Source organism: Ailuropoda melanoleuca, chromosome 6 (assembly GCF_002007445.2).
Source record: "Ailuropoda melanoleuca isolate Jingjing chromosome 6, ASM200744v2, whole genome shotgun sequence".
Lineage (NCBI taxonomy): Eukaryota > Metazoa > Chordata > Mammalia > Carnivora > Ursidae > Ailuropoda > Ailuropoda melanoleuca.
Window position 1 is genome coordinate 72,938,196 of NC_048223.1, and position 26,571 is coordinate 72,964,766.

The 26,571-nt window shown below is 37.8% G+C and overlaps 1 protein-coding gene across 5 annotated transcripts in view; it reads left to right on the forward strand.

The window, feature by feature from the left end:
* Nucleotides 1–19,973, forward strand: part of CCAR1 (cell division cycle and apoptosis regulator 1) — a 57,677-nt gene extending 37,704 nt beyond the window's left edge. For all 5 annotated transcript variants that reach the window (XM_011234343.3, XM_034662608.1, XM_034662609.1 and 2 more), the window contains 9 exons: nucleotides 1,957–2,148; nucleotides 6,173–6,412; nucleotides 6,799–6,910; nucleotides 14,715–14,797; nucleotides 15,144–15,290; nucleotides 17,052–17,172; nucleotides 17,258–17,443; nucleotides 18,169–18,374; nucleotides 19,108–19,973. In XM_011234343.3, coding sequence (XP_011232645.1) covers nucleotides 1,957–2,148; nucleotides 6,173–6,412; nucleotides 6,799–6,910; nucleotides 14,715–14,797; nucleotides 15,144–15,290; nucleotides 17,052–17,172; nucleotides 17,258–17,443; nucleotides 18,169–18,374; nucleotides 19,108–19,167 — 1,347 coding nt within the window. In that variant the 3' untranslated portion in view covers nucleotides 19,168–19,973. The remainder of the gene's footprint in view (nucleotides 1–1,956; nucleotides 2,149–6,172; nucleotides 6,413–6,798; nucleotides 6,911–14,714; nucleotides 14,798–15,143; nucleotides 15,291–17,051; nucleotides 17,173–17,257; nucleotides 17,444–18,168; nucleotides 18,375–19,107) is intronic.
* The last annotated feature ends 6,598 nt before the right edge of the window (nucleotides 19,974–26,571 follow it).

Consider the following 26,571-nt stretch of genomic DNA (forward strand, 5'->3'; position numbering starts at 1 on the left):
TTTCACCTTTTGGGTATTGTGAATAAAACTGCTATCCGTAAGCATGTTTTCAGGACGCCTGTGTGGCTCCCTGTAATTGTTCTTGTAGTCTATCACCTCACTTTGTTTTAAAATTCTTATTTATATTGTCCTGGGGCACCTGGGTGGCTCAATCGGTTAAGTGTCTGTCTTCAGCTCAGGTCATGATCCTGGAGTCCTGGAATCGAGCCCCATATCAGGTTCCCTGCTCAGCAGAGAGCCTGCTTCTCCCTCTGTCCTTCATCCCACTCGTCCTGTCCCTCTCTCTCAAATAAATAAATAAAATCTTTAAAAAAAAAAGTCTTATTTATATTGTTTCATATCTTTTAAGATTTTCTTAATCTCTTTTAGTACACTTCAAATTGTTAAGATTTTTATCTGTCTCTGCCTTTTTTTCTGGCCCACTTTCATGTCTGTAGGGATGTGATTCTCCTTGTTCTCTTTTTTTAAAATAGTAACTTTCTATAGGACTTGACCTGAATACTTTCTTTTGCTCATTTTTATGTGAATTTAGTTTGCCTAACATTCTATTAGAGGAGGTTGCTTAAAGGGCGCCTGGCTGGCTCAGTCAGATTGGTGACCAACTCTTGGTCTCAGCTGAGGTTGTGTGATCTCAGGGTCATGAGATTGAGCCCCGTGTCGGGTCCCATGCTCAGTGGGGAGCCTGTGAGCATGCTCTCTTTCTCTCCCAAATAAATAAATAAATCTTTAAAAAAAAATAAAAAAGAAGTAGTTGCTTGAGATAGCTTTTTCCTAACTTCATAGAGATCATATCTTTTTTTTACTCTGTTTAAAACTATGGTGGTTTGTAGATGCCTGGGTGGCTCAGTCGGTCAAGCGTCTGCCTTCGGCTCAGGTCACGATCTCAGGGTTCTGGGATCAAGTACAGTCGGTCAAGCGTCTGCCTTCGGCTCAGGTCACAATCTCAGGGTTCTGGGATCAAGTACCGCATAGGGCTCCCTGCTCAGTGGGGAGTCTGCTTCTCCCTCTGCCCTCCCCCCACTCGTGCCCTCTCTCACACACACACAAAAATAAATAAAATCTTTAGGGGGAAAAAACCCCAAACCTATGGTAGTTTGCTTTCTAAGATTTCAATCCCCGTTGCCCTTCTATCACTGTTTATTGGGACTTTTTCCTCCCATGTCTGTGTTGTTGCTTTCCTGATCACTGTTGATTCTGCTTTCAAAAATTTCTCCTCAGTGTGAGACCCTGTGCTGGAAAGATGCCCTGGTAAATCAACTTTGCAAGTTCATAGGACTAGAATATTCTAGGCCCTTTCAGATCTTAACACGGGCTCCTTGTACTACTGTTGGGAGTGAAATGTTACCTAGTTTCAGCTGCTGTTATGAAATTGACCTCACTTTCCAGTGAATGCCTTTTGACTCTTTTGTGGTTTTCCTGTTCTTAGATCCATCAGACAACCCCATTATTTCCTTCTACTTTCCCTCCACAGATGCCAGTAACATATAGGTCTTTTGGCTTTTGTGACTTTTCCCAGTCATTTGTGTATTGGGGTTTGTGGGAATACCTTTTCAACTTGTTTTGTTCTGAATGTACATGAATGTTGGATGTTGGTTTTGATATCTAGATTATTCTGTTTTAATGTGGGGATTCAGGAAGATCCAGAAACTATGCTCTTCTCACTATTTTCCAGAATCCCTCGTTTATATAATGTTAACATAGGTTTTTTGTTTTGTTTTTTTTCTCTTTAGAAGTCAGTTTATTGTGCTGGGAAGCCCAAAAGAGAAAAGTAGGAACTATAGAAGCTATCTTCTTTACTAAATTTGAACTTTCTTCCCAGCCCTTATGGTTGGCATAATCACCATAAGGAATCATGGGAATTTTGCCCTTTTTCTTTACATGGTGTGCATTTGATACATACATACATACATGTTGTGCATGGAGGTTTAACCATTACTTAAAATTTCAAATATGTAGGAAGAAGAAAGAAAACGTCAAGAGGAAATGGAACGCCAGCGTCGGGAAAGAAGATACATTTTGCCTGATGAACCAGCCATCATTGTACATCCAAACTGGGCTGCAAAAAGTGGAAAGTTTGACTGTAGCATTATGTCTTTAAGTGTACTTTTGGACTACAGATTAGAGGATAATAAAGAACATTCATTTGAGGTAATATTTTAAGTTTGAATTGGGATCTAAGTAAGGTATACACATTTTGATTGGTTAATATATTTCTTAAAAGTCTTGGATGGCCTTTTTCGTGGATTCTGGTTTTGTTGTTGTTGTTTCTTCCTTGCAGTTTATTTGCGGGAGGGGGGGGACACCAGCTGATTTTTCCTACAAGATTCACTTTTGGTGATTGCATTCCTGTAGTATTATTTAAATGTTCCTGTGGCCTCTGTATTTCCTGTAAATTGATAGTTGGATCTAAAGTCTTAATCAGGGGCTCATGGGGCGCCTGGGTGGCTCAGTTGTTAAGCGTCTGCCTTTGGCTCAGGGCGTGATTCCAGCGTTATGGGATCGAGCCCCACATCAGGCTCCTCTGCTGGAAGCCTGCTTCTTCCTCTCCCACTCCCCCTGCTTGTGTTCCTCTCTCGCTGGCTGTCTCTATCTCTGTCAAACAAATGAAAACTCTTTAAAAACAAAAAAAGTCTTAATCAGGTTCTGACTTTATTATTTTTAAAAAAACTTCATTAGTAGTGATATGTTCTTTTATCAGAATATCAGGAGACACATGATGCATAGTGTCTAATTGCCTCTTTTGGGAATGAGGTAATGCTATATTGTTTACTCTAGAATTAAAATACCATTTAGTGGGATTTAAAATTATACTTGTGATTGAAGTGTAAGATAAAATAATTGATGTTTATTTTTCAACATAAATCTATTTGTTTCTTACCATTATTATAGAGCAGATTTACAACATAGTTTATTTTTCAAAATAATTGAAGATTTTTATCCCTAAAGAAGTGATTGTTTCATTCATTAAACAATGTAAAATATTTCAAAATATTAATTTCATAATAACCTGTGAAAAATTATAATTGTGTTCAATTATTGTATCTTACCAACACATTTTACATGTTTTTGGTGTTATGTTTCATTTTATAAATTATATTGGAAAAGTCCATCAGACTTCTTGACCCAAGAGATTATTGTCCACAAGATGAAAATGAAATACTTAGATTAGAGACATTTACAAACAAATATAGAGGATTACTGAGGCAATTATAAAACACGACATGCCTGCTTATTGGTCCTGATAAAAAACAGGTTACAGATATTAAAATATTAATAATTTTTAGTACATTAATAATTCCAATAAGCCTGTGTTTTTAAATATTATATACTACGTGATTTTATTTTTATTACTAGTTGCTTAATATAACTCTTAATAGTGCGTACCATCTAGTAGTAATTTGAATAAGTAAGTGAAAAAATTAGTCTTTGGTATTACTTACTGCTTATGCAGTATATACCATTTATCTGACTGATGCTGTAGGAGGATCTCAAACTAGTGCTACTCCAGTGGAAACAGCAGTTTGTGAAACAGCCATTTGCTAGCAAAATGATCCTTTACCTTTACCTTTTTCATCCCCACTTAACATATCTCCTTTTAATCTATTTGGAATGTAAGTGTCATTTTGGTACATGAATTTTTTTTTAAGATTTATTCATTTTAGGGAGAGAGAGAGCATGAGTGGGAGGGGCAGAGAGAGGGAGAGAATATAAAGCAGACTCTGTGCTCAGAGTCCAATGCAGAGCTTGATCTCATGACCCTGAATGACCTGAGCCGAAACCAAGAGTCAGACGCTTAACTGACTTTACCACCCAGGTACCCCTTGGTACGTGAATTTTTAAAAAATAACCATTTACCATAAAATTATAAATCTTTGGCTGGTTTCATATTAATGCTAGATTTATCTCTTTTCAATGCTTGTGCATGAAAAGATACATAAAAATTAATTCTGCTCTTCTAGGTTGTGCCTGACTGCCTCATTCAGAAGAATGTGAAACTTGTGATCTCGGGCTTGTTGGTGTGGAAATTACTTAAATAAATAAACTTTAAAAAAATAATTCTGGGGATGCCTGGGTGGCTCAGTTGGTTAAGTGTCTGCCTTCGGCTCAGGTCATGATCCCAGAGTCCTGGGATCAAGTCCCGAATCAGGCTCCCTGCTCAGTGGGGAGTCTGCTTCTCCCTCTGCCTGCTGCTCCCCCTGCTTGTGCTATCTTTCTCTCTGGCAAATAAATAAATAAATCTTTTTTAAAAATTAATTCTCCTACTTACTATTCTGGGCTTCTTCGAATTTAACACATTTAAATTATTGCTTTTTGTCTCTAGATAATGAAAAACAGAAGGCTCTTAGGAAAAGATAATGCCTCATATTTATTTATGCAAATGGAAATCCTGTTTAGTTTCACTAGTGGTTAAGAGAGGAGTTTTCAATATCTTTTTTTTTTTTTTTTTAAAGAGAGCGGGTCAGAATCTTAAGCAGGCTCTCTATACCTAGGGCAGAGCCCGACTCTTGGGGCACGATCTCACAACCCTGAGATCATGACCTGAGTCGAAATCAAGAGTCAGATGCTTAACTGAGCCACTCAGGCACTCTGAGTTTTCAACATCTGGATGGTAATTTTACTGATAATAGATTTCTGTTTTCTTAAAATGTGTAAAGATTAGGCATGAGTTAAAGAAAAATAGATTATAAACTCAGTTTTAATTTGAATACATTATATTATCCTTTATGTTCAGGAAAATAGTCTGATTAAAGTGTTTTATCAAATATACTGAACGCATTGCCAAAGGTTACATATTTTAGAGTTGTGGTCAACCATTTCAAATTCTGGACCCTTTTCATCTGTTGGAAACAATTAGCCTTAGACTTTTTTTTCAGATGTTATTTGTTTTTTTATTTTTATTTTTTTAACATTTCATTTATTTATTTGAGAGAGAGAGTGCAAGTGGAAGGAGGGACAGAGGAAGAGGGAAAATCTCAAGCAGACTCCCTACTGAGTGCAGAGTTCAGTGCAGAGCTTGATCTCATGACTCTGAGATCATGACCTGAGCTGAAATCAAGAGTCGGGTGCTTAACCGGCTTAGCCACCCAGGCCCCCCAAGATTTGTTGTTGTTGTTTTTTTTTAAGATTTTATTTATTTATTCAACAGAGATAGAGACAGCCAGCGAGAGAGGGAACACAAGCAAGGGGAGTGGGAGAGGAAGAAGCAGGCTCATAGCAGAAGAGCCTGATGTGGGGCTCGATCCCATAACGCCGGGATCACGCCCTGAGCCGAAGGCAGACACTTAACCGCTGTGCCACCCAGGCGCCCCCCCGCCAAGATTTGCTTTTAAGTAATCTCTACACCTGATGTGGGGCTCAGACTCAAAACCCTGCAATCAAGAGTCACATGCTCTAATGAGTGAGCCAGCCAGGCACCCCATACTTAGAAATATTTATGTATAAAATTTAGTGTATAATTTTAGGTTTAGGAGTATGTCTTACCCGTGGGTATTTGCATAGTAATAATGCATGCTCCCTACTCACAATTCTGAGTTGGTGTCCCATGCCTGAAATGCTTTCCTTGGTATCTATATGATCCATTCCCTTGTCACCTTCAGGTCACTTCTGATGTCATCTAATCAGAGAGGTTTTCTCTCACTACCCTATACTTTCTTTTGTTTAGCTTGCTTTTTTTCCTGAAAATTTGATGTTGTTCTGGTTATCTTTTACTTTTCCCCATTAGATTATTAGCACATTAGAGTCAGGATTTTTATCTGCTTCCTTCACTGCTGTATCCCCAATGCCTAGAACAGTCTATGGTACGTAGAAGATATTTCAGAAAAACTCGTTGAGTAAATAAATAAAATACATTTATCGTGAAGATTAATTGCTGTATAAAACAGAAATCCTTTTTTCCTACTCATTTTCAGATTTCAAATTTTCATTTCAAAATTTGTCAAACTTTTTATTATTTTTTCTAAAATTTGGCCAAAAATATATGAAGCATAGTATTTATATCTTCAGGAGAGTTTTTGAGTCTTTTGAAGATCTTCAGCATCATTGACATCAGTTATTGTAACTCTCTGTTAATGTATGTTGTTAGATGTGGCAAGTCATTTGGTAAATTATTATGCTGGATTTATTCAGTATTTCTATTAAAGTTGGCTGAATTACTGTTGGTATCTTTTTATAGGTTTCACTGTTTGCAGAACTTTTCAATGAGATGCTTCAAAGAGATTTTGGTGTCAGAATATACAAATCTTTATTATCTCTTCCTGAGAAAGAGGACAAAAAAGAAAAAGAAAAGAAAAGCAAAAAAGATGAGAGAAAAGATAAAAAAGAAGACAGAGATGATGAAACTGATGATCCAAAACCCAAACGGAGAAAATCAGGCGATGATAAGGATAAAAAGGAAGATAGAGATGAAAGGAAGGTCTGTAATTATTTCCATTACCAGCAGCCTATTTAGAAGTTTTCCTTTAGTTTTCTAGAGTATAACAAATGATGAATTCCATCAGAAAAGCAAAATGTAAGGGCTAACTAAAATATTTTAGTGTATTATTAGAAATTTAAGTCTTTGAATTAAGCCTATATAAACATCCAGAGTAGTTTCTGGTAATTCTTTTTTTTCTAACTTAAGGTGTATAGCGTGATGGTTTATTTACATGTATTGTGAGTGGTAGTTTACTTTTAAAGTGTATTAAGATTTTATAATTTGATTCTATTTCAAGTAAATTTAATGAATTTAATGTTTTTTGGTTTTAGTCATTTAACGTTTGTTTAGATATCTTGTTTAATTTAAGGCATTTTAAATTACAGAAAGAAGATAAAAGAAAAGAGGATTCTAAAGATGATGATGAAACTGAAGAAGATAACAATCAAGATGAATATGATCCAATGGAAGCAGAAGAAGCTGAGGATGAAGATGATGGTATGATTCAAATTTACTTCTTTCTCCTTGGGATGAAAAACACATTTTTTGTTTGATGACTTTGCATAATTGCATTCTATAATTTTAATTTTTTTTCTTTTTTAGAATTGAAACAGTAAAATACTCTTTAGTAAAAACCTATTTATATTGTTTTATTAATAGATGAGAGGATTTTTTTGTTAAGGTAGAACCTAGCATTTTATTTAGATCTTCATTAAACTGTTGGAATTGAGAACCAGACATACATAATAAACCTCCAAAAATAGATCCTAAAAGGCACTTTCTGCTTAAGGCAGGCAGTCATAGAATGAGCGTGTAAACAAGCTGGCTTCTCTGTACCACAGCAACCAAGTCAGCCTACTCTGGGGCCCCTGCACCAGTTCTGCCTTCCCTTCTGTTAACACCAGCCAGACCCCCATATGTCTAACCCAGGGTTTTTTTGTAGGACACCTTGGACTACCTGGAAATGCTGGAAACCTGTTGTTAAAGGAATCATGGTGTTGAGGGGGAAAAATGTTTAAGCTGCCGTCTGTGGTGATGTCTTCTCTGTACTTATGCCATACCACAGAATACAACACATAAGCAATTAGAAAATGTTCAAGTATGAAGGGATCTTGTCCTTTCCACCCAAAGCACTGCTCTCTGAAGGAAACTGGTTTCTTTGTAGCTAAATCAGCTGTTCAGAAAGCTCATTGGACCTGGTTTTGAAAATAAAACAATTAAAACCCTGGGAGGAATTACTGTGCAGTGTGGAGTACTCAGACTTTCTTATAAAGAAAAAAAAAGTTACCTGGTGCCAAAGTGTGCAGCCTGCATACAGACCCTTAGGTACTGCCGTGTGACATCTGTGAGAGGGTTTTTTTAAGACATGCTTTTTTTTTTTTTTTTGTAAGGTAATCTCCACACCCAACATGGGGCTCAAACTCATGACCCTCAGATCAAGAGTTGCATGCTCTACCAGCTGAATCAGCCAGGCACCCCAAGACATGTTTATTTTTGATTATCATATGTTCAGTATGTAATTAATACTTACTCAACTTAAGGAATGTATTTCCCTGAACATGGTGCTTTAACTATGTCGTAAAGGTATAATAGTCCCTGTTATTCCATAGTTTTCTAAGGAAGAACATATTCTGTGTAGTCTTTTGCATGTTTGAGAATCTCCATAATTTAAAAAGAAATACTAAAATCAGTTTGCTAAAGAAGAATATATTCTAGGGGTGCCTGGCTGGCTCAGTTGGTGGAGTGTGCAACTTTGGATCTTGGGTCATGAGTTTGAGCTCCACGTTGAGTGTAGAGATTACTTAAATAAATAAAAACTTCAAAAAAAAAAAAAAGACTGAGGCACCTGAGCTACCTGCTCAGCGGGGAGTCTGCTTCTCCCTCTTCTGCTCCTTCTGCACCACCCTCCCACTCATGCTCTCTCTCAAATAAATAAAATCTTAAAAAGAAATTAAAAATGAAGACTAATGTTAATAAACACCTGTTTATCACCCAAATTAATAAAAGACACTTACCAATGGTAATGATATTCAANTATCCCACAACCCTGAGATCATGACCTGAGCCGAAATCAAGAGTCAAACACTTAACTGAGCCACCCAGGTGCCCTTGGAAACCTTAATTTTTTTTTTTTAATTTTATTTTATTATATTGTGTTAATCACCATACAGTACATCCCCAGATTCCGATGTAAAGTTTGATGCTTCATTAGTTGCGTGAGCATGCGGCTCTTAATTCAGGGTCAAGAGTTCAAGCCCCACGTTGGGCATAGAGCTTACTTTAAAACAACAACAGCAACAATAAATGTCCCAAGTCATAGATGTCAGCCATAAAGTAACTCTGAAGTACCACTGAGTACTTGTCAATCTTCATATAGATTTGAGACTTTAAAAATCCTATTTTCAGGGTGCCTGGATGGCTTAGTCGGTTAATTAACCATCTGTCTTCAGCTCAGGTCACACTCCCAGGGTCCTGGGATTGTGTCCTGCATTGGGCTCCCTGCTCAGCCAGGGAGCCTGCCGCTCCCCATGCTTGTGTGGGGTCTCTCTGTCAAAAAAAAAACACTGAAAAAAAATCCTTTTTTCAGATGAGAATAAAGGGGTTTTTTACAGTATATGTCTCAGGATTATTACTACTTAAGTAGTACTACTTTGATTTGTCTCTACCTTTTTCTTCTTTCTACCATAGTATTTTATTTTTTATTTTATTTTTCCTTTGTGTTGATGAAAATAGGGATGCCTGGGTGGCTCAGTTGTTTGGGTGTCTGTCATTGGCTTGGGTCATGATCCCAGGGTCCTGGGATGGAGCCCCACGTGGGGCTCCCTGCTTGGCGAGGAACCTGCTTCTTCCTCTCCCTCTGCCTGCCACTCCCTCTGCTTGTGCTCTCTCTATCAAATAAATACATAAAATCGTTAAAAAAAAAGAAAAAATATTCAAACATAAAAGAACTTGAGAGAATAGTACATTGAATAGTCCATATCCAACAGTTGATTCATTTGTTAATATTTTGTGTTATTCATGTTGTGTTTGTGTGTGCTTTTGATCCATTTGAAAGAAGGAATTCTTCAACGTTCCTAAGAAAAAATATTCTCGTAACTACAATTCCATAATCACATCTAAGGGAATTAACAATAATGTCATATTCTATCTTAACCATCTAATATCTAGTCTTAATTGCCCTAATAAGCTCCGTAACAATGGCATAATATGCATATTATCAGTATTGTTTTATTTATTGTGCATAAACCTGTTTTGTCCAATGGAACTTAACCCTTTTTATTATCCTATTTCCCCCCCATTCTTCCAGTACAGTTCTATCACTGCCTTAATTAAATCACTAAACAGTTTTCCTCATTATTTTGTCTACGTCAGAATGTTCCAGCTCTTATCCCTTATTTTTGTCTTTATTCTTCTCTACTGTGTAATTCCCTTCGTGATAGGCTTTAAGTACTATCTATATGCTGACAGTTCTCAAATGTGTATCTTAAGTCATACCTCTCTCCCAGGTGCCTCTATCACCCGCCTACTTGACATACTCAGTTATCTGACATTTCAAAATAAATGTGTCTAAAACTGAACTCCTGCTTTCCCCCTTCATCAGAAAGAAAACAAAAAGTCTTCCACCCTTAGGTTTACCCCACTAATTTTTTTTTTTTTAAAGATTTTATTTATTTATTTGACAGAGATAGAGACAGACAGCGAGAGAGGGAACACAAGCAGGGGGAGTGGGAGAGGAAGAAGCAGGCTCACAGCGGAGGAGCCTGATGTGGGGCTCGATCCCATAACGCCGGGATCACGCCCTGAGCCTAAGGCAGATGCTTAACCACTATGCCACCCAGGCACCCCTACCCCACTAATTTGATCGCAGTTTCATCTTTCAGGTTGCTCAAGCTAAAATCTAGGAATCATCCTAAACTCATTCCTTTTGTCATAATCCCATTTCCAATCTATCTGGAAGTCATATTGCCTCTATCTTAAAAACATATCCAGAAACAGACCATATTTCACCAGCTCCACTAATCTAACCTTAATCCAAGCCATGTTGCCTCTTGCCTAGTTTATTTTAAAAACCTACTATTTGGAGGTGTCTTGGTGGCTCAGTCGGTTGAGCATCTGCCTTTGGCTTGGGTCATGATCCCAATGTTGGGATTGAGCCCCACATCAGGTTCCCTGCATATCGGGGAGTGTGCTTTTCCCTCTTCCTCTGCCCCCAGCTTGTGCTTTGTCTCTCTCTCTCAAATAAATAAATAAAATCTTCAAAAAAAAAGTATTAAAAAAAATACAGGGGCACCTGGGTGGCTCAGTCGTTAAGCGTCTGCCTTCAGCTCAGGGCGTGGTCCCAGAGTCCTGGGATCGAGCCCCGCATTCGGGCTCCTCAGCGGCCCAAGCCTGCTTCTTCCACTCCCCCTGCTTGTATTCCCTCTCTCACAGGCTGTCTCTCTGTCAAATAAATAAATAAAATCTTAAAAAAAAAAAAATACAAACCTCCTATCTGGTTTCCTTGCTTACTCCCTTCTCCTCTAAAAGTCACTTCTCAACACAATTGACGGAATAACCTTTGTAAAGTTTAAGTCATTTATTTGTTTGATTTCTTCCATTTGTTTTCAGATTCCTTCAGCGGCTCTCCATTTCACTCTGTAAAAAGCCAATGTTTACAATGACCTCTAAGACTCCTGGAAATCAAGCCTCTAATTTCATTTCTTACCACTCTTTCTACTTGCTCTTTGCACTCAACGCATCCTGACTTTCTTGAACCCATTACGTATGCCTCTATATTAGGACCTTTGCATTGACAGTTCCTTCTGCGTGCAAACTCCCAGAGATCCACCTTCTTGAGTCTTTCACATTTGAAGTCCTTGTTCAGCTATCACTTTCTCAGTGAGGCCTGCTCTGCACCCACCNCCCCTCTGAATCGGTGGCTCTTCCCCAAGTATGATAGACAAGTTCTTTTTTTTTTTTTTTTAAAGATTTTATTGATTTATTTGACAGAGATAGAGACAGTCAGCGAGAGAGGGAACACAAGCAGGGGGAGTGGGAGAGGAAGAAGCAGGCTCTCAGCAGAGGAGCCTGACTGGGGCTCGATCCCGGAACGCCGGGATCACGCCCTGAGCCGAAGGCAGACGCTCAACCGCTGTGCCACCCAGGCGCCCCCAGCAGTGCACATTCTTGATTCCTCCTTATTTTGCTTTACTTACAGAACTTATATCCTATTCTATACTATTTACTTATTTTACCTCTCGTCTGTCTTCCTTCTTGAATACATATAAGCTCTTAATGAGGAAAAGAGGGGTTTGGGGGTGCCTGGCTGGCTCACTCAGTAGAGCATGCGACTCTTGATCTTGGGGTTGTAAGTTGGTGTAGAGATTACTTTAAAATGTTCAAAAAAATTTTTTTAAACAAATTCTTAGAAAAAGAGGGGGGGCGCCTGGGTGGCACAGCGGTTAAGCGTCTGCCTTCGGCTCAGGGCGTGATCCCAGCGTTATGGGATCGAGCCCCACATCAGGCTCCTCTGCTGTGAGCCTGCTTCCTTCCTCTCCCACTCCCCCTGCTTGTGTTCCCTCTCTCGCTGGCTGTCTCTATCTCTGTCAAATAAATAAATAAATTTAAAAAAAAAAAGAAAAGAAAAAGAGGGGTTTTTGTCCCCTCTTTGCTGATACATAGTGCAAGTTCCTGGAGCAGTCTAAATATCCACACAGGCTCTAAATAGATGCTTAATGAATGAATATCATAAACTGCAATGCCAAACAGGGTGATAGGATTATAGTTCTTTCTTGGTTTCCCTGGTATTTCCAGTTGCTGCTTGCTTATGTTGTCATAGTTTTTTTTCCCTCCATACTTTGTATTTCATTATCCTATGAAGTTACTTGAAGACCACTCTTTCCAGTAGAAAAGTAGAATGGTGATTTTTTAAAAAATGAAAATACGATGCCATTTAATGTCTAAAATGGTGTTGAATCATCTTAGTAATTAGAGGAACGTACAACAATAAGAGTCTAGTTCTTATCAATCAATTTGATAATTTTTTTTAAAGATTTATTTATTTATTTATTTATTTGAGAGAGCAGGGGAGAGGGGCAGGCGGGGAAAGAGTCTTAATTAAGCAGGCTCCTATAAGCACAGACCCTGATGATGGGCTCGATCCCATCACCCTGAGATCACTACCTGAGCTGAAACCAAGAGTCAGATGCTTAACTTACTGTACCACCCAGGCCCCCCTTGATGAAAAGATTTTAATAAAAATCAGTTTAACAATTAACAACGGTAAAGAGAAGAGTTCTTTCATCACTCTTGCAGTCAGTTTAAATTGTTGCACTTTTTTTGGACATAAATTTGGCACTGTCAGTCAGCTATAGCCTTTAAAATACCAGCACAGGTGTTCATTCCATAATTGTTTATAAAACAAAAAATCAATTCTTTTAAAGATTTATTTTATTTTAGAGCAAGTGGGGGGGGCAGAAAAGGGGAGAGGAGCAGACTCCCCACAGAGCAGGAAGTCTGACTCGGGACTCAGTCCCACAACCCCGAGATCACGACTGGGCCAAAATCAAAAGTTGGACGCTTAACATACTGAGCCACCCAGGCACCCCTGTCTTAATGTTTAATAATAGAGAATTATTTAAATATATTTTGCTATAGACATGAAGTTAAATTCTGTGCAACCATTGAGGAAACTGTTGGAAGATTAATGACATTGAAAAAGATTACAAAGTTTTTTATAGATAGCATGTTCCTTTAAATGTGTTTCATATGGATAGTTGTATATGTGGGGGAAAAATAAAGACATGATTGCTGCTATAATTTTAGTGTATTTTTGTGTGGTGGGATTTATTTATTTTTTAAAAATCTATGTTCCAGGGGAGACTAAAGTTTTGAAATTAATAGCTTCCAAGTTAAATACTCAAATAAGGTGGATCATGTCTATAAAATGTTAATAAAGGAAAGAAATTTACCCTTGTGTAGTATATGGTTTGCTCTTGATAAAAATTGTTTGTAATTACAGTTCTACTCAGAGGCTATTTTTTCTATTTTATAATTGAGGAAACTGAGGCTCTCAGCAGTAAATTAATTTACCCACATAATAAACCTATAATGTCGCTAAAGTATTCTGTTCTATAGTATATATGTGAGAAATAGGTTCCTAGGACACATTTTTTTAAGTTTATTTATGTGCTAGTACATACTACGAAACTCACTACTTCTAAATATGCACTTTAATCATTCTTAATAACTTGATAGATTTGTTAAACCATCACCACAATCCAGCTGTAGACCATTTGTCTGTTTCCCTTTTACAAAAATGGCTTTGTTGAGATACAATTCACATACTATGTAACTCATCCATTTAGAAGTGTACAGTTTGGGGGACCTGGCTGGCTCAGAAGATCATGCAACTCTTGATCTTTGGGTTGTAGGTTTGAGTCCCATGTTGGATGTAGAGATTACTTAAAATCAAAAATGAATGAAGTAAAATCTTTTTTAAAAAAATGATTTATCCAAGTTCCCATCTTTAAACAAGAAATAGAATGTTAGTGTAAGCAAATCTGGGTATTAACAGTTAGTTAGATTTTCTTAATCATCTTAAAAACATCTCAGTTCCTCACATATTGTTTTATTTTGTAATAATCTATCTGCCATTAGTGTTACCGCATTGACTAGTTTTCCTTTAAGGTTTTAGAAAATATGCTTTGCTCTGTTTTGTTTAAATTTGTGTTATAATTTTCAGATTTTTATGGAATTAAATTATTTGATTTAATAAAATCAAATTTTTTTCCTCCTTTTACTGTCTCTATACATTTCTTCCTTTTCTTATTCTTTATAATTCTTTCTTTTCTGGGGTGCCTGAGAGGCTCAGTCAGTTACACGATCAACTCTTGATTTCAGCTCAGGTCATGATCTCAGGGTTGTGAGATGGAGCCCCGTGTCAGGTTCTGTGCTTAGTGGGGAGTCTGCTTGAGATTCTTTCTCTCCCTCTGCCCCTCGTCCTACCTTCTCTCTCTCTTTCTCTTTTTCCTTTCTCTCTAAAAAAAATAAAATAAAAATATTTTTTTAAGATTTTTTTTTTAAGTAATCTCCACACCTAAGGTGGGGCTCAAACTTACAACCCCAGGATCAGGAGTCACATACTCTACTGACTGAGCCAGCCAGGCACCCCATTAAATTCCATCCATTTTTATTTGTACAGTGTTTTCATTCCATTGTGTCTTGAAAACTGATCAGTAACGGAAAATTATTTTTGATCTTTACAGTAGTAGAAAATATCTGTATTAATGAGTATTTTGCTGCTGTTATATTGATTTTATAGATCGGGATGAGGAAGAAATAAACAAACGGGATGACAAAAGAGATATCAACAGGTACTGCAAGGAGAGGCCCTCTAAAGATAAGGTATTTATTGAATACTGTATTCCTTATGATATAATAATTTCCATTTCTCACATAATCCAGACTTACTAAGCATAACACTGTCATGAAGTTTATTGGTCCTTATATATCTGTATCTTACCACTCAGAGCAAAATTCAGCCGATTGTATTTTATATTTGTAGTTAATATCAGATAACCAATATGTCTTATTCCTTTCTTCTGTATACGTAAACAAGATCAGCTCATTTTAACTTTAACATGAGGCAAAGGTCTTTTCATATTTTTAACCGTTACATGGACATAGTCTCAGTTTCTCAATTTTCAGGGTAAAGATTATGTACTATTATTATCTTCTGCATTTTCTTTAGGAAAAAGAAAAGACTCAGATGATCACAATTAACAGGGATCTGTTAATGGCATTTGTTTATTTTGATCAAAGCCATTGTGGTTATCTTCTTGAAAAGGATTTGGAAGAAATACTGTATACTCTTGGACTACATCTTTCACGAGCTCAGGTAATCTGTCCTATGAATGTTTAAAATGTAAAGCCATTTTAAGTAATTATCTTTTTAATCTCTTTTTGAAATATTAAAGTAATACAGGCTAATAGTCAAGAAATATTGAAATGTGTAAAATAAAGAAAAGTTAAAAGTCCTCTCTGTAGTTCTATTCCTCTGGCCTCATGTAATCCTCTAGATCTTTTTGTAAGCAACTTTATAGATATCATATATAAACACATGAAATCATTTTATACATTACTGATAGACAACTTTTTTCTTTTTCTTTTTTTAAGATTTTATTTTTGGGGGAGGGGAAAAGAAAAGATTTTATTTTGAAGTAATCTCTACACCCGATGTGGGCTCTATAACTATAAGACATTCTTTAATATAGATGTACCATAATTGCCTTAACTAGTCTCAGTTGCTAGGCAGTTTCCATTTTTTAGAATTATAGACTATGGTATAATAAATATCTTTATTCTGGGGCGCCTGGGTGGCTCAGTTGTTAAGCGTCTGCCTTTGGCTCAGGGCGTGATCCCAGCATTCTGGGATCGAGCCCCCCATCAGGCTCCTCCGCTGGGAGCCTGCTTCTTCCTCTCCCACTCTCCCTCCTTCTGTTCCCCCTCTCGGGGCTGTCTGTCTCTCTCTCAAATAAATAAATAAATCTTTTAAAAATAAATATCTTTATTCATATACTTTTAAAAAAGATTTTATTTATTTATTTGACTCAGTGAGTGTGCACATCCAAGGGGTGGGGAGGGGCAGAGGGAGGGAGAATCTTTTAAGCAGACTCCACACTGAGCGTGGAGCCTGATGTGGGGCTCGATTTCTGGACCCTCAGTTTACAACCTGAGCTAAAATCAAAGATTGGATGCTTAACCAACTGTGCCATCCAGGTGCGCACCGCTCCCTTTTTAAGTAGATTCCAAGCCCAGTGTGGGGTTTGAACTCACAACCCTGAGATTTAGAGTCACATGCTCTTCCAACTGAGCCACCCAGTACATATACCTTAATGTATGCTTTAGTGTTTTAATCAATGTTACACGTTTTTTATTAACAAAAATTTTTTCAAATGATAATTTGGATTTTAGGTTTATAGAGAAGACAGTTTAAAAATGCACAAGATGGGGTGCTTGGGTGGCTCAGTCGGTTAAGTGTCTGCCATCAGCTCAGGTCATGATTCCAGGGTCCTGGGATCGAACCCATGTCCGGCTGCCCTGCTCAGTGGGGAATCTGCCTCTCCTTCTCCCTCTCCTCCCTGCTCATGCTCTCTCTCTTTCTTTCAAAGAAAGAAATGAGGGGCGCCTGGGTGGCACAGCGGTTAAGCGTCTGCCTTCGGCTCAGGGCGTCATCCCGGCGTTGTGGGATCGAGCCCCACATCACTCTTCTGCTATGAGCCTGCTTTCTTCCTCTCCCCCTCCCCCTGCTTGTGTTCTCTCTCTCGCTGGCTGTCTCTATCTCTGTTGAAAAAATAAAATAAAATCTTTAAAAAAAAAAAAAGAAAAAAGAAAAAGAAATGAAAAATCTTAAAAAAAAAAAAAAAAACACATGTTGGGGTTCCTGGGTGGTTCATTTGGTTAAAGTGTCCAGCTCTTGATTTCAGCTCACGTCAAAATCTTTAAAAAAAAAAACAAAACAAAACAAAAAACAAGTGTTTGGGGGAGGATACCTGAGAACACAGATGACATTGATGTTTACCGTATGTGAAAATTAGAGCACAGTTAAGGAAAATCAAAAATATATTCTCATCTTTTTGTTTACTTGCTTGCATAACAGGTAAAGAAACTTCTTAATAAAGTAGTACTCCGTGAGTCTTGCTTTTACCGGAAGTTAACAGACACCTCAAAAGATGAAGAAAACCATGAAGAGTCTGAAGCATTGCAGGAAGATATGCTAGGTTTGAATATATTATTTTGAGACTGTGTTATTTTATAATTATTAAAGACAAAAAAAGAAATAAAATATGATCTTTCATTGTATAGGGAACCGGTTGTTACTTCCAACACCAACAGTAAAACAGGAATCAAAGGATGTGGAAGAAAATGTTGGTCTTATTGTGTACAATGGTGCAATGGTAGATGTAGGAAGCCTCTTGCAAAAATTGGAAAAGAGTGAAAAAGTAAGAGCTGAAGTAGAACAGAAGCTGCAGTTGCTAGAAGAAAAAACAGGTAAGGAACAGCATTGGGTATTTCGGTACTTTCAAAACCCTGTTGGAATATATGTGTGTCCACATATACATACCTATGTGCACATGTATATCCATACTTCGCCTTTTAGTCTAGGCACATAATGCAACTTCCTTTTGGCCATTAAAAGCTATAAAATTGCTTGGCTTTATAAGAGTTTATCTTAGATTTTCATATGCATTCTTAGAGTCCTTTGTTGTTCTTTTGTACTTTTTTAATCCTCTCCTAGTTTTACTTAGTTTTCGTCAGTTTTTGCTAATTTCTCTAATCCATACAATCATCTAAAAGTGGAACCTAGGTTTAGAAGTAATACTTAGGTAAAACTTAATCTAAATGAAGTGAGTATATTGCATCATGCTTTATAACTGGGGCATTTGTGGCCATTTTCAGGAAGTGTAACTGCTTTTTATTTTCCTTAATATTTCCTAAAAAATTTTTTTAAAGATTTGCTTATTTTTAAGAGCATGCAAGCAGGGGAAGGGGCAAGGGGAAAGGGAGAGAATCCTCAAGCAGACTCCTGGTGAGCGCAGAGCCCAATGCAGGACTCAGTCCCAGGGCCCTGAGATCATGACCTGAGCCAGAATCAAGAGGCAGCCACTTAACCTACTGAGCCACCCAGGCACCCCTTTCTTACATATTTTTAACCTCATAGTTAAATTGGAGATTTTAAAGGGTAAGGTGGTGAATTTTTTTTTTTTTTTTAACAGATGAAGATGAAAAAACCATATTAAATCTGGAGAATTCCAACAAAACCCTCTCAGGTGAACTCAGAGAAGTTAAAAAGGACTTTAGTCAGTTACAAGAAAACTTAAAGATTTCAGAAAACATGAATTTGCAGTTTGAAAACCAACTCAATAAGACAATCAGAAACTTATCTACAGTAATGGATGAAATCCACACTGTTCTGAAGAAGGTTAGCAGTTTTATACTTTCATATTTTCAGTTTGTTTCAACTTTTAACTCTGGAAATTTTAATGTCATTAAGCTCTTAGTTTTTCTCAGAGCAATTAGTGGTTGCTATTCTGTTCTTCGTCAGATTAATCAAAAGCAATTTCCAAAAGATTGTATTATTCTAGAACTTAGTTGGAATGTCAACATGGTTTATGTATGTAGACTCCTTGAAACTTCTTGAAAACTAACAAGTTTCATGTGTATTTTCTTGCAGAACTAGAGAGTGAATTGAATTTGAACTTGAGAATAAAACTATTTACTTTTTAAAGCCATGTATTGTTGGGCAGAGTTGAAAAACTCTTTGGCACTATCAAAATCAATTTATTAGTATTTTTTGTCACTAAAAAAAATCTAATTCAGTGCCATTATAAACTAACTAGAATATTTGAGACATCTTCCACATCCTCAGTCTCACTCAGAGAACAAGTAATATGAAAAATTGTATTACTGTGCAAGGAATATACTACTGCTGTTCCTAAGAACCTCTAATTTCTCAGGGCTTAAGTAGCCTTCTCAAATACTAGAAACTGTTCTGCATAGAATTCAATGGTTTCTTCCGTAGTTGCCCCCAGGGTCAGTTTTTTATCGATGGCAAAATGGGCTATCTCGAGTGTCTGTTTACTGTTTTTTATGCTTAAAGTTACATGTAAGAGAATCTAACAAAATACACTTTTTCCTTTTCTATTTTGTTATAGGATAATGTCAAGAATGAAGATAAAGATCAGAAATCCAAGGAGAATGGTGCAAGTGTATGATAAAATACATGTAGTGATGAGGAATGGTGTTAAATAATGTAATATATAAAATCATGATACAAGAATGTTTGAAAGTGATGCATGTTTGATTTTAGTAGTATAAGTATCTGTTAGTTCAAATGATGTATAAAGTTTTATGAATGTGAAGAGTCTGCTTTTGAAAATTGCTTGTAATTCCTGGCATTCAAATTATTAAACACTCCTTGAGTGAAATAATTTTGCATTGCAAAATGTTTTAGGATGAACTTTGTTATAGTTTTAAACCCCAATAAAGTTCATCAATTTAATTGATAGTAGTATTTAATTACCAAATGTCTTTTTATTAAAATACTTAGAGAATTGCAGTTTTATTTATAGAATTATCATTATTAGGTTTTTATAAAAAAATTTTAGTCTTTTAAAATTTCAGTATAAATCATAAAATAGCATGCTGCTTAATTTTTTGCAAGTTTTTTGAATCAGACTTTTTTACTTGTCTTTAAAAAAAAAATCCCCTCTAATTATCAGTCTCTAAACTATCATTAAAAATTAAATTCATCCAAAAGACAGTACATCAAAAACTAAATAATAGACAATTACCATTGTTACTATGTTAGACTTTACAAAAAATGAATAGTACTGATGTTAATGTTACTGCTTTCAATTAATTGTTCTACTTTCCCAAAATAGCACCTATATTTTAATTTTGAGGTTTTTTTTTAAAAAAATGCAGTATATGTCAAATGTACAGTTTAGCACCAAGCCAGTAGATGTCAGTATGATGTCTTAAGTTAAGCCTTCTTTAATTAAAAATAATTTTTTTATTAGTCTGTGTACTTCCTTCAGAATTTTAGTGGGTACAGGGGGTGAACTTGCCCCAGAGGACATTTAGCAATGTCCGGGGACACTTATTTGTCACAGCTGGGTGAGTGAATGCTACTGGCATCTAGTTGTTAGAGGCCAAGGATGTTGCTAACCGTCCTGTGTTGCCTAAGAACGAATTATCCAGGGGTGCCTGGGTGGCTCAGTCAGTTAGGTGTCTGCACTTCAGCTCCATTCATGATCCCAGGGTCCTGGGATTGAACCTTGTGTCAGGCTCCCTGCTCAGCGGGGAGTCTGTGTCTCACTCTGCTCCTTCTCCTCCTTGTGCTCTCTTCTCTCAATAAGCAAATAAAATCTTAGAAAGAATTATCCACCCCAAAATGTGAATAGTGTTTTGGTTGAAGAACTGGTCCAAAGAAATATAGGAGTTGGTAGGGCAATATGCAGTTGGTAGGGCATGTGACCCTCGATCTCAAGGTTGTAAGTTCGAGCTCCACATTGGGTGTAGAGATTACTTAAAAATAAAATCTTGGGGGATAAAGAGAAATACAAGATAAGGGTACCTGGCTGGCTCAGTCACTAGAGTGTGGGACTTTTTTTTTTTTTTTAAGTGGGGGCAAAGGGAGAGGAAGAGAATCTCAGGCAGACTCACTGCTGAGCACAGAGCCGACAAAGGGCTCGGTCCCAGGACCCCAAGATCATGACCTAGAGCGGAACACTCAACCAACTGAACCACCGAGGCACCCCTAAATGACATCTTTTATTTATTTATTTATTTTTTAAATATTTTTTTAAAGATTTTATTTATTTGAGAGAGAGAGACAGAGATAGCTAGAGCAAGCATGAGCAGGGAGGAGAAGCAGCAGCTGGCTGCTCCTTGAGCAAGGAGCCTGATGTGGGGCTCAATCCCAGGACCCAGGGATCATGACCTGAGCTGAAGGCAGCTGCCTAACTGACTGAGCCACCCAGGTGCCCCATGACATGTCTTTTAAATTCTTTTTAATTTTTTTTAAGATTTTACTTATTTGTCAGAGAATACAGGCAGGGGGAGCAATAGGCAGAAGGAGAGAGAGAAATGGGCTCCCTGCTTTACAGGAAGCCTGCTTCTCCTTCTCCCTGCCACTGCTCCTGCTTGTGCTCTCTGTCTGTCAAATAAATAAATAAAATATTTAAAAAAATAAATAACACTAGAAAAAACTGAATCACATCTGTAGCAGATGATGAGGGTTTTTTATATTTAAATAACCCTCACTGGGCTGTTCCTCTGTCATAGAAATACATGCCATATTAGGGTTTATTTTATTTCATTTTGCTTTATTTTATTTTGCTAGAATAATAGGTAGGTCTCCCAAATAGATTAACAGGAGAATGTAAGTGCCATGTTACACGTGTCTTAAGCTAAGAATTGAATCCGTATGGCTCTTACTAAGAAATAGATTAAAATACCTGAAATTCTTTCAAACCAATTTTTGTTTGTTTTTCTGGTTTATGTTTTGTTCATCTTCCCTGGAGATAGATTACTGATTGATCCATAATTATTGTATAAATGTTTCTCCATCTTGAAGGTAAAATGAAACATTTCTGGGTACTTAGAAAGTTTTTCTCAAGGGAAAATTGTGGAGATAAACTTTTAACTAAAAGACAGTAAAGATGGGGCACCTGGGAGGCTCAGTCAGTTAAGCATCTGCCTCTTGGTTTTGGCTCAGGTCATGATCATGAGATCGAGCCTTTCCTCAGGCTCCCTTCTCAGCAGGGAGTCTGCTTGAGATTCTTTCTCTGCCCCTCCCCCACACTCACACAGACACTTGTTCTCTTACTCTCTCTAAAATAAATAAATCTTTTTTAAAAAGGGAAGAAAAAGCAGTATACATATCGAAAAAGTTGGTTGTAGAGAAGGAAGGATAAGCGACCTGTTTTTGCCTTTCAAAACTGCTTTGAATATGCAGAAGTAAAGTGTAGTCTATCCTTGTACTATCTTCTGAATTTGACCAAGTCCAAAAAATTAATAATAGAAATAACAAAGTAGGACAATGATAACATTCAGTTTTATTTTCTCATCCTTTTTATGTTCTGGAAGCCTGTTTTTGCATTTCATTTTTTTTTAGAAGATTTTTTTTTGGTAGAATGAGAGAGCATAGTCAGGGGTAGCAGCAGAGGGAGAGGGAGAAGCAGGCTCCCCACTAATCAGGGAAACTAATTGGGGCTCATCCCAGGACCCTCGGATCATGACCTGAGCTGAAGGCAGACACTTAACTAACTGTGCCACCCGGGTTCCCCTGTTTTTGCATTTCTAATGCTTTAGTCGTTGTAGAACATTGAAATTTTAAGAATTTAGTATTTCTTATTGAATTTTGCCTAAGTCCTAGTAAAACTGTAGCAACACAAACCCTTTAAGTGACATGTAAACTTTATGTATGTACATATTTCATTCTTCTCAAAATTTTGAGTACCATTCAGCCACATATTTTTAAAAATATTTTATGTAATCTGATCCCTAACAGAAACCTATTACATACCTTCTTAGAGGTAATTAATACTGGCTTATGAATCAGTGTTTATTCAGAAACTATAAAATCTTCAACTTTTTAGTCATTTATGTACCACTTTAAGAAGATTTGAGGTGCTCTTGCGTTTTATCCTAACAGTTCTAAAACCTTAATCATAACGTCTTATAGCTTGAATACATGGATTATTCCACTGATAAATAAGAACATCAATTCTACTGTAAATGCAAGACATCCTCTGACGTGGCAAAAGAGGGGGTGCCTGGGATCTCGGGGTCTTGGGATTGAGCCCCATGTTGGGCTCCCCGCTTGGCGGGGAGTCTGCTTCTCCCTCTGTCCCTACCTCCTCCTTGTGGTTGCTTACTCGCTCTCTCTCAAATAAATAAATCTTTATAAAGTCAGAATTAACTGCTCACTGACATTTAAATCACTTAATAGACTTGGAAAAATCTCAGAGGTGATTTTAGTATTCATCTAATAATACCAGATTTGAGATGACACCAAATTTTATAGGTTTAAAAATATTTTTATATAATTGACCTCAGTTTATATAAACAGGTGTAATTCCAGAATCACTGTGGCAGAGTTGAGAAGAGCTACTAACATAGGACTCTTGCACCTTTCATATGTTTCAGCAGAGTGAAACCTAAATAATTCAGTCCTCAATAGTAAATCCTTAAAAACATTGTTTTAGTATAAGTGGAAAACAAAGGAAACATGTAAAGACCCTGAACCGAATGAGCTGGACTAAGTGGAACAGATTTCGCTGATGTCCTTTTTCATCCGCCCTCTGTGTGCATCCTGAGCGCTCACAGCACTGCATGTCATACTGGGAACTGCACCTCACCCTCTGCACAAGGGCATGACTTGCAGAGAACTTTCCATCAATTGTGTACCCCTGGGCCTTTCTCTCTAAACCCTAAGAGTGGGGAGGATATGGAGTTTAACTTTTGTTGAGGGGTCAGGCTTTGGAGACTGCCAGAGGTAGACTTAGGAGGAAAGACATTTGATGCTTTTACATTTTTGGTAAGTCTTAATGTCCGTTGTTAGCACTAGTAGAGATGTATGATCTTGGACCCAGGACCAAAGATCACGGCAGTTTCAAGAGTCTCAACTTTCCCTATGCTTCTGTTGGTACAAATTTCAAGTGTCAGGACGCCTGGGTGGCTCAGTTGGGTAAGCGTCTGCCTTTGGCTCATGTCATTTTCTAAAGATCCTAAGATTGAGCCCCACATTGGGCTTCTTGCTCAGTGGGGAACCTGCTTCTCCCTCTGCCTGCTGCTCCGCCTGCTTGTGCAGAGTCTCTCTCTCTCTCTCTCTCTGAGAAATGAATAAAATCTTTAAAAAAAAAAAAAATTCAAGTGCCTTAGTCTGTGGGCCACAACTCAGTCTTCCCTGAGATCTAGAGGACAAAACAGGGACTTCTGCCACAGTGGCGGTGTAATTGTGCTGAACCTTAATACAGAGGTGGTTACTTCTTTCTGGTATAAAAAAAAAAAAAACTATGTAGAAAGCAAAAAAAAAAATCTCATTTTCTGCTAAAGGAATTTGGAATATGTTGAACATGGAAGAGTTTGTTTATTAGAAAAGGGGAGAAATATTTCATAAATGTACTAAGAAATATGCCTGTGGATATCCAGGCCCACAAGGCATTAAAGAATTTGGTGAAAACAGATAATGTATGTAGCAAACAGTAAAGATATTCTGTTTAGGTACCTAGATAGAATTGTTGACCTTCCAGCAGGAAAGGAATCATATCTTCTGTGGTTGGCTGGATCCAGGCCAATTTCTGTGAGTTCTCTGTGATACAGGTAGTAATGGACTCATGAGAGGCTACTCAGAACCTGAATTCTCTTGGCTACTTTATCTCTTAAATCCTGAGTAGAATTTATTAAAAATACTACAGTGGGAACTATACATAAGGGTTTGACAGAATACCAACGAGCTCTCAGAGCACGCTGACAGTCGTATACAGAGTGGACAAGGATACTTCTTCCATGTGGCCTTTCTAGCCCAGCACACCCCTCTCTTAAGAACTTTGCAAGTCCGCAAGTTAACGCTGAGATGGCATTGAATCTTTTTTTGGGTCTGAGATAACCTGAGGTTTTCACTGTCAGAAGCCATATAGGTTTGCTCTTGGTGTAAAGTCAAACTAAGTACAAAAAACATGTATTGAGCATCTGGGTGGCTCAGTCTAAGCATCCAACTCTTGGTTTTGGCCCAGATCATGAACTCAGCAGGACCATGAGATCAAGCCCCGCCTTGGGCTACACTCTTGTAGAGCCTGCTTACGATCTCACTCCCTCTTTCCCTCCCCTCCATGTGTATGCACGTGTTCTCTCTTTAAAAAAAAATGTTGGTTTTAAGCAAAGGATTGACGTGAACACAGTAATTAGAGGCACAATAAAAGCCTCCTCTACTGGACATGTAGAGCGCAGCGCATCTCCTGGTTTAACTGCAAAACAGTTGCCATGTCTTTGGGTTCCAGGAAAGAAATGTTTCCCTTCCCACTATAATTTTGTATTCAGATTATTTTGAAAGTTAACATCTAAGAATATCGTTACAAATGTTTTTGTTAGACGTAGCTTAATGGAATGATGAGAATGTTTCAAGAATCATTGACACATTTCACTGCCTTATTTTATGACTTATTATTAATAGAGGTGGGGATATTTAGGCCATAATTTATTGTCTATACTGGGAAATTATTTTGAGAAGAGGGAGCCAAGGATAATTCTACCAAGATATTGGGTATACACCAAGACTAAGTCAAACATTACTGCCTACTTGTTACTCATCTTGAGGGTAAAATTGACCTGCTTTTGGTGTTTAGTTTAAAAACAAGCCTCAGGCTTATATGTGAATGAAGATTTCATCCCAAACTACTTTCGACTATAAAGTATTAGTTTTTCTTGTGTATGTAGAGGACATATCAGATAGATAGGGTACTACTTAAGGAAGTCACTGAGTCAGCTCCTTATTTGAGCTGCATTAATGATGGAGTCTCAGTGTGATCATTATCCCCAAACCAAGGTAGTGGTTCTTCAAACTGGTATGCAGCAGAATTACCTGACAATCTTGTTAAAACACAGATTGCCTGGCCTACTTTCCAGAATTTCTGACTGAGAAGGTGTGGGGTAGGGCCCAAGTTTGCATTTCTAACAAGTCACCAGGCACTGCTGCTGCTCTTCCAGGTTAACATGCTTAGACACCCTCCTAACTAAGGTATACATAGTGGGTTTCCCTACCTAATATGTGATTAAAAAGAAAAAACTCCAGGATAGACACCTGGCTGGCTCGGTTGGTGGAGCATGTGACTCTTGATCTCGGGGTCGTGAGTTTGAGCCCCATGTTGGGGGTAGAGATTACTTCAAAAAACCAGGGTGCCTGGATGGCTCAGTCGTTAAGCGTCTGCCTTCAGGTCAGGGCGTGGTCCCAGAGTCCTGGTCAAGGCCCTCGCCGGGCTCCCTGCTCCTCTGGGAGCCTGCTTCTTCCTTTCTCACTCCCCCTGCTTGTGTTCCCTCTCTATCTGGCTGTCTATCAAATAAAATCTTAAAAAAAAAAAAAAACCGATTTTAAAAATTTTGTTCGTTTTGAGGGAGAGACACTGTGCGCTAGCAGGGGTGGGGGGTAGTGAGAGGGAGAGAGAGCATCTTAAGCAGGATCAAGGCCAGTGTGGAGACTGTCCTGGGGCTCGATCTCACAACCCTGAGATCACAACCTGAGCCAAAATCAAGAAACGGGCGCTTAACCAACTGATCCACCCAGGTGCCCCCAAAAGAAAAATTTTTTTAAAGATTTTATTTATTTGACAGAGACAGAGAGGGAGCACAAGCAGGGCGAGTGGGAAAGGGAGGAGCAGGGAGCCCGACTTGGGCCTTGATCCCAGGACCCTGGGATCATAACCTGAGCCGAAGGTGGACGCTTAACGACCGAGCCGCCCAGGCGCCCCAGGAAGTCTTTTGAAAACAAAATAACTCCAAGAAAAGTAGCAATTGTATTGGAGATGATATTTAAGCAATTTGGGCTTTTTCTTTGGGGGTAAATATTTCTATATTGGATAAGCAAGTCTAGGAACCTTTGAGATAGTTTCTTCATG